General features: G+C 38.0%; 1 protein-coding gene across 1 annotated transcript in view; it reads right to left on the minus strand.

Annotated features, from left to right (window-relative positions):
- The window catches only part of LOC107103213 (muscarinic acetylcholine receptor M4-like), a gene marked incomplete at its 5' end in the record, with an annotated part of 57388 nt that overhangs the window by 45470 nt on the left and 3176 nt on the right, over positions 1 to 8742 (minus strand). Inside the window, one exon of the mRNA XM_015402786.1 lies at positions 2309 to 2463. Within this exon, the coding sequence (XP_015258272.1) occupies positions 2309 to 2463 (155 nt within the window). The remainder of the gene's footprint in view (positions 1 to 2308; positions 2464 to 8742) is intronic.

Genomic DNA, 8742 nt, shown 5'->3' on the forward strand with positions numbered 1-8742 from the left:
ACTTGGGCACCCCTGTTACAGATCAGGCATCCCCAAACTCGGTCCTTGAGGGCCGCTGTCCTGTAGGTTTTAGATGTTTCTCTGCTCCAGCACAGCTGATTTTAATTGATAGTTGATTAACAGGCTTTTGCTCTACTGCAATCATCATAATCAGCTGTGCTAAAGCAGGGAAACCTCTAAAACCTGCAGGACAGCGGCCCTCGAGGACCGAGTTTGGGGATGCCTGCTTTAAAGAAAATCTAATGATGATCTGCTCTGGAACAGACATGGTTACTGATTGGTCCTTTGGATCTATTTCATTCTTTTTCTTTATGAATTCTTTTTTACTAATTGTTCAAAAACAATAAGGTGATAGCTTCAGTGGTACTGAGACAGGATCCCAGTTTTTATCGCTAAATTGTTTTTCATAAGAAATAAAAAAAATGCTCTAATTTTTACAGATGAATTTAACAGTTTTTCTTGAGTTCTAATTCAATTTTATAGAAAACTGTAGTTTTAACTTAATTCAAAAATGTGTAGAATTCCTAAATTATAAATGTATATTGACCTCATAAGAAATAGAATTTTTATTGAACCTAATTGAAAATAAATGTCCCTTCATGCAGCTCTCTTAATATATCTGAATCTCTTGCTCTGTTTTTTATTTCCTGCTTTTCTGGGCCCCCATGAAAACACGCTGCCCCCCTCCTGGTCCATTTGGTCTAGATCCGCCACTGTTCCTCCCCTTCACTAGACGTGGATATACTTTAGTATATTCTGCTGTAAAATGAGTCCTATATTTTAGTTTTTTACTGGAGGATTGACCCTCTGCCGTTTCCCAGGATGCACAGCTTTGAGTGGTAACTATGTGACTGCCAGAGAGGAACCAGAGAAACTAATCGTACTGATCCAATCAGCTCTGATCAACCGGTCGGCTGGAACGCTGGTTGATCAGAGCATCGCTTTGGACAGAAACGCTGCACAAGTTTCAACAGCAACCTCCTCCCCACATATCCAGCTCTCTATTGTTGTTCCTGTGCAATCGAAGTAGTTCTAATCCTCACATGATGCATGAATTATTGCCTGCTCGCTCTCACCTGCATTAAAAAACTCCACAATAATTTATTCGACTCGCAGGCATCCTTGAACAGCTATTTATATCAGGGAGATTCCCGGAACTTCCGGGAGACTTGGGATGTCTGCAACAGGGAGAGTATATATAGGAGACAGAACAGAGACTGGACTAACGAGCTGATAAGGAACAGGTGTGGATGGAAGCATCTAGAAGGGAGCCATGGGGGAAAAAAACAAACACAATAACAAAACTTTGCTAGAAAACAACTACAAATACAAAGAAACTGAAAATAAAGTAAAACAGAGGGCAGAACCCTGGCAGTTTTTAGTCTTTTTGGGACAGTTTTTACAAACACTTTATTTGACTCCCCTTTCAGAGACATAGACAGGTATGGACCATTGAACACTAACAAAAGAAGCCAAACGACTTAGATTCCTAAGGGTTGATGATTGTTATCGATGTTTTTAACAGGGAACCGAAAAGCGATTTGATTAAGAAAGCATTTTAATTCTTGTACATTAAGGGTTGTTTTTTGACCATGTCTTTTGTGACTGTAAATGTATTTTTATTTGTTATGTAATTCTGTGAAACACTTTATGACCTCTATGTCTGTGAAAGGCGCTATATGAATAATTACTTACCTTCTTAGAAAGGAATCAGTGACCCATTCCAAAGGGCTGGACCTTGTTCTTGGTCAATTTGCATGTTTTCTAAGACAAAACTATTTTTCATCTACTTATTCCAAAAAAAGTTTTTAAAAAAACAATCCACTGGACTTTGCTTCCCAGTTTCTGACATTTTGAAATGAAAAAGCTTCCTGGATGGAAGAGAAAAGTCTTTAAACTTGGAAACAAATTCCAGTGGATTGATTTGAACTTTTTTCTGGAGTGACTCTGACCTGAATGACTGAGAATCTCCACCGGCATTAATTTGGTAACCTGTCAGCAAACCCTTCATGCAGCCTGTGTATAAACATACGGCAAGAGTTTCTGACACCCAGCATGTGCTGCATGGTCCTAAAGTTAAAAGGAGAGTTTACAAAATATTTAAAGTTCTTCATGAAGAAAATAAAAAGAAAAACTTCAAAAAAAAAAAAAGTGCATCCAGGTAACCATTACTGACGTATAACAGGAAAAGAAAAGAAAAAACAGAAGATGTGTTGTTTTTCTTTGAGCCTAGCTTGAATTAATAAGGTTCTTCTGTCCGGGAGATATTTCACAGATGTTTGATGTTTAATTCAGCGAAGAATCTTACTTTATTCCCTTCTTCTCTTTCTTCTCAGGTTTGTGTTTGGAGACTCTGCTCCTGGAAGCCAAGGAGATGTTGATGTATAAGACGGTCATGATGACGACGGGCAGGTAGAAGGCGGCTATGGCCGTCCCAAAGGTCACCGCGGGGTTAGACAGGAACTGGGAACGGGAACAAGAGAAGGAAAATATTTCACTTTAAGATAAACACAAGCAGCAATTCAAGTTCAATATCATTTCTTTGTCTTTATTCACAAGATGTCAAATCAAATTTTCTACGTTTCAAAGCAGAGTTTCCACATTCAGTTGGTGAGTTGGTTTGGTATAGATTAGCATTTTATTGCATTTCCATCACATTTTTAACTAAATTTAGATTCTAACAAGTAAAAAACCTGTTTCCAAATCCCCTGTCTGTAAAATTTAAAAATAACACAAATAATTTAAACTATTTAAAAAAAAATTGTGTTTGTAGTTATGAAATAAATAAAAAAGGATAAAAATGGTTGCTGGTGATAAAGGAGATGTGCCTGATGTGGCCATTTATCCTAAATTCTTGTAATTTTACCAATTTAGTTTTTTTTTTTTGGTAAGTAAAATATATTTAAGTTAATTTGGAACCAAAGTTTTTAATTTATTTATTATATTTGGAATTGTTTGGATTAAAGTCGTTTATCGTTGGATCCTCCCATTAGTTTGAGTAAATAAAATAACAGCAGGTGTTGGTGCTGATTGTTTTGGTAAATGGAGGGGGGGGACGGGAGGTTTTGTTTTTTTACTTTTTTAATTGGTAAAAATCAAATTTAAATTGTTTTTCATTTCAACAAAGTTGAAAGACATTTTTTGTAATTATTTAGTCTTTTCTTTTAAAACAAATAAGTCAGAAGTGCATACAAAGCCAAAAACCACCTGTTACCACCCACAGCCAATTTGGAAATTCTAGTATTTTTAATGGAACAGAAGGCAATGACAATAAAAAAAATAAATTTCTATTTATGTTTCTTTGTTTCTTTGCTTCCAACCTTTTCTCAGTGATAATCATGTAACAACCACATTTGAAAAGGTTTTATTTGACCTATCCATTAACATCAGCTTCCAACAGGTTATGTGACTGTAGAACTTTTCCCAGAGAAAAAAAAGAAAATGGCCGACCAATTCCCTAATTCATGTAAAAAAAAAACTCAACAAGTAAAAATCTAAATTGCATTTCTATATATTTTTTCATATTTGAAGGAGCAAGTGTAAATATTTTCATAATTTTTCTTCATGGAATGTAGAAAATCTTCCATCAGTTTGGCCAAAGATTCTACGGAACCCCAGAAATGACATGGGAGAAAAAAGTGTAACAATTTGTGGAAGCAGAATACTAATTTGTTCCCACAAAAAGATATTTGTTCCCACAAAATATTACTTTGGCTCCAAGAAATACTAATTTGTTGCCACAAAACACAAATTTGTTACCAAAAAATATTAATTAGATCCCACAAAATATGAATTTGTTACCACATTTGTTACCATTTGTGGAAACAAATTCATATTTTGTGGGAACAAATTTATATTTCATGGTAAAAAAAATGTTTTGTGGGAAGAAATAAATATTTTTTGGTAACAAATTAATATTTCCTTGGAAACAAATTAGTATTTTGTGCGTACGCTGTATCTCTTTTTTCTCCCATGTCAGTTCTGGGGCTCCGTAGTTTCAGTGACTCCTCAGAAAAACACTTCTGTTTACAAATCAACACACAATCATAGTACATGCAACGTCTTGTTCTGTGCAAAAAATAAATAAAAAAAATAACCCTGAGGAAAGGGAACATATGAGTTGCGTTAATTGATCAGAATTTTTTGTCATTAAATAAAACAATAATCAGTTTAAAACCCCTAAATGTTTTCCTCAAGCAGTTGCTGTAGATATTGATAGCTGTAGGCAGGAAGGATTTTCTGGATCTGCTGTTGCTCAACAAACAGCATCACAAAGCTCAACATGTGCAGGAAACTAAAACTTAGTGATAAACTGTATCTCATTGTTTCTTCTTTTTTCTTATCAAAATTGTCAAAACAGGATGACATCAGTTTAATAATAATAATAAAAATAATAGTATTATTGGTTCTATTTTCTTAGCTATTATTTTTATACACTTTTCTGAGGTCCACGTTGTGAGAACACTTCTGCTGTTATCTTTTGCTGCTGTAACACAACAATTTCCCCATTGTGGGACATTAAAGAGCATTTTTCTATTCTATTCTACTCTATTCTACGAATATTTATTTGACACAGTGAAAAGCACTACATATGAAGGCCAAAGACCTCACACAATGTCACACCCACTCTCTGCATTACCTACACTGATACAAATATACGTACAACATATTAGCCTAAATACCGCTTTCCCACTGGCCGCAAACCTGTTTAAACCAGTGAACAACGGGCTTTTAGTGGCAGTGGGAACAGCTCACTGACACATGTCTACTCGGTTCATATGACTCGGCAAGCGACCTGCGTTAAAATCACCTCAGCTCTGATCGGCAGGCTGTGAGAACACAAGAATTACGTGATGACATTGAACACAACGTACGGACGTCAACAAACCGCAATAGTTGCTTCTGATCTAACAATCTGAAACAACTGTTTCAGTTCGATAAACACGCAGCAGCTCTGGTGAGAGGGATTCAGGCAGATAATAGAGAGAAACAATGAAGCACACTGACTATGCCCTGGCTTCCTTCCACGTCCCTCTTCATTGTTTACTTCCCTGATTTTTGGCGCACATGACATGACGGTGTCAGCAGACACACAGCGGTGGGGGCATAGAGGCCATGCAGCTGTCAGCGAGGGGTCAGACCAGCTTTTTCTACCAGTGGCAAGTGAGATAAATGCCATTCGTTAGCGGGTCGATCAATTATTTGGAAAACACATATTGATCTGCTATTTTTTCAATGGGAAAGAGGCTTAATTGTCCAATTTAGCAGTTTCCACAAACCCAAGGCGAGACCTTCCTACATACATCGACATTATTGATTCCCTCTGCTCATCTAAACTGTTATTTACGGTCTGTCTTTCAGAAAATTGTTTCAAATCAGGTACATCAGCTAAAGCCGGGATACGCTGTACGACTTTTGGCCCTTTTCGCGCCGATTTTCGAGTCGTACGAGAATATTTTTGGATCGGGCCGAGTTTCAGCCTGATTGTGCGTTGTGTGGTATACAGGGGGTAATGAGGGGTGATCGGCCTCTAACGATAACCTCCCCATCAGGAATGGTAAGGTCAGTAGGAAATCAAACATGTTTGAAATTCAGTCGGTCGTCGTCAGGTGGTCATGGGCAAATCCTGCTGTTGAATCACAACTACGAGCAAAACTAAAGATTTAGTTTGGAGCTAAATATTTAGTTAAAAACTAAACATTTAATTTGCAAACTAAATATTTAGCTCCAAATTAAATATTTATTTAACCTAGTGAAGGAACGACATAGTGAAAAAAATACTTGAGAAAAAAAATAAGCCCCTAATTTTTCTCTTAAAACACGCTATAAAACCATAAATATTGCTCCTAATTTTTGACTGCTTAACTTTACAAACAGCGCCCCATAACACCATTCTATATTCTATAGCTCTGCGATTCTAAATTACATTTTATTGGCTGTTGACAGAACCATGGGCCACGACACCTGGTTTAATTTTTTGTCGTTTTATCCAAATAAAGAACAGTCGGTGGTTCTGTGTGAGATCAAGCTACTGTTGAAATAACATCTGGAAAAGAAAATGGAGGAAAGTTCAGAAAAAAGTTCAGCAACAAGTTACTGCATGAAACTCTTCTAACAGTCAGACATGCATTCAGTTCACCTCATGGTGCTTCTTTGTCTTTGTTATTAAAAACCAGACGTTTATGTCTATCTAGATTTGTTTTTGTAAAAAAGGGTCAGTGTGTGGGAGAAGGATGTTTGCTTTTAACACACACTGATTCATTTCACGCCCTAAAAACAACCTGGTTTCCCGTTAGCGAGAACCAGCCGACGGTCTAAACCATCTGCTGAGATGTCCGAGGAAACATATTCTCCACTTGGATCTTTGGACAAAGTTATTCATTGGTATTCATTGTTTTAATTGAAAAAAAAAGGACAGTGGACAATTTTCTGTGAATTTACTTTTGCTCTTTATGAAACTAGCAAATATTTTGACCACACTGTCTGCAAAGGAGTGAACCGTGGGTTTATGGCGTTATCATACCACACGCCTGCCGTTTCCTTTGCTAGCATATGCCTTTAGTGGAGGGATGCTGGTTTCGTCTTTAATAACACCCACCTAATTTGAAGTAATCGTCACCTATGTTGCATATCCAAATTGAAAAACAAATAACCTAGGAACTATAAGCCCAAATTACATCATTTGTAAGCTAACAGCTTCTACGTAGTTTCTGAATATATAAAATGAAAATAGGGTGAGTAAAACACAGCCTAAGCTGCATCAGTTCAAACGTTGACTCAAAGTTGTTGTTTTTTATTCTCGAAAATAATAATTCTTCCTTGAACAGCAGTAATAAAGACATGCTAGAGAAAAGGAAGGTCTCATTGTACAAAATGTGTTCTACGTAATGTCAACCAAAAATGCAGAAAATGTCAGACCTCTAGCTACAACAGTTCCAGAGCAGTGGGGGTTTGAACTTTTGGAGTCATCAGCGTGTCCAAAACTCTCTAAATGTGCCAAATGCTTTTACTCAACTATTTGACCCATAGAATAACACTGAAGCATTTTAATGGCCACAGAACATTTATGAAGAAATTATTTTCCACTTTTTTCAGAATCAGTGTATATAACAAAAACAGCTTCGAACTGAACGCACTGATCCAGAGTCAGCTGGGTCTTTCAGTCTTACGCAAGCCAGTAACACGGCTCTGCTTTATGCAACCCAGCCACGGCTCTGATTATGTCATAGAGCGGCGCCGAGGTCTGGTCAGATCCCAAGACTCCTTTGAACCCTTATGGACGAATGAAGTGTAAACAATTGAAGATTGGATTTATAAAACAGCTTCTGGACGCCTTCAAATGGACGTAGCTGGGGCTGCTTTGTTTGTTTACATTTTGACATGCTGCTATATCTCTGGTAATGGTTCCTTGATGCTCGCTGTGTCCATAAAATGATCTTGGTGGTTGCCTTCTGGAGAATGTAAGCTTTCCAACGATGTCTAACATGTCTATATTGGTAACTATTTAACCAGACTTTAAGAGGTCAAAACTGCTTGTTGAACCAAATGGGTGACCACATGTTTTACCACTGAATGTAAGCATGAGTGCCTAAACTAACTTATTCTTATTGGGCCTTAAATAGAACCCAGTAATGAGGGGTTTTTGATATTGAGGTTCTCATGTAAAGTTTATCATTGTGTGTTTTCAGTTTCTTAGCTTTGTAAAATTGCTTTTGTTTTACATTGAATTAAAGCTTCTTAAGCCACAAATGTTGCTTTTATTTATAAATCGGCGTTAGGATTCTAGAATGAATATGGTCCACATTTTGTAACTTAAGTTACCAGACCAGGCCAGGTTTAGCTCAGATAAGCCTGATATTGAAACAGGAACTCATGTCCAAGTGAATTAGCAACCTGTGTACCAGGTGCTACAATGAGTTGCAGATCTGCGCCGTTTCTGGGCTGTAAAAAAAAAAAAAAAAATTCCTAGTTCATGTCAGTTTTACACGTTCGGGCCTGATGCTCTACTATATCTGGGAAGGAAGCTTAGCCTGCACAGTTGTGAGGGTTTCTCCTCAACATTATGGGATTATGGGATGGTGTGACACCATGGTATAGACATACAGTATAAGCTACAGTAGCAGCCATTCAAAGTGGCCCTTCCAAGTCAAACGCCCATCAGTCCATCCATCCTTCAACACACTTAATCCTAAGTGGGGTCATGAGGGGTGCTGGTGTCTATCTCCAGCTGTCGATGGGCGAGAGGAGGGGTCCACCCTGGACAGGTCGCCATTCCATCGCTGGACCAGTCAAAAGCCCAATGGCAGCAAAATCCCCTGCAACTTCCAGCCACTGGCCTTCTCCTGGGTGTGAATATTTTTTTACTCTGACTCCACCATTTCACTGAATTACAGGGTCTGAGATGATGCTGCTCTTTAGATCTTAATGTCCACAAATCCAGACACAAAGAATATTTTAGATGTTTAAAAAGGAATTGTAAGGGACCAGCCAAGGACCAACCAAGGACCAGTCAAGGACCAGCCAAAGACCAGCAAAGGACCAACCAAGGACCAGCCAAGGACCAACCAAGGACCAACCAAAGAACAGCTAAGGACCAACTAAGGACCAGCCAAAGACCAGCAAAGGACCAACCAAGGACCAGCCAAGGACCAACCAAGGACCAACCAAAGAACAGCTAAGGACCAACTAAGGACCAGCCAAAGACCAGCAAAGGACCAACCAAAGAACAGCTAAGGACCAACT

Source organism: Cyprinodon variegatus, unplaced genomic scaffold (genome assembly GCF_000732505.1).
Source record: "Cyprinodon variegatus isolate N-32 unplaced genomic scaffold, C_variegatus-1.0 Scaffold1395, whole genome shotgun sequence".
Classification (NCBI taxonomy): Eukaryota; Metazoa; Chordata; class Actinopteri; order Cyprinodontiformes; family Cyprinodontidae; genus Cyprinodon; species Cyprinodon variegatus.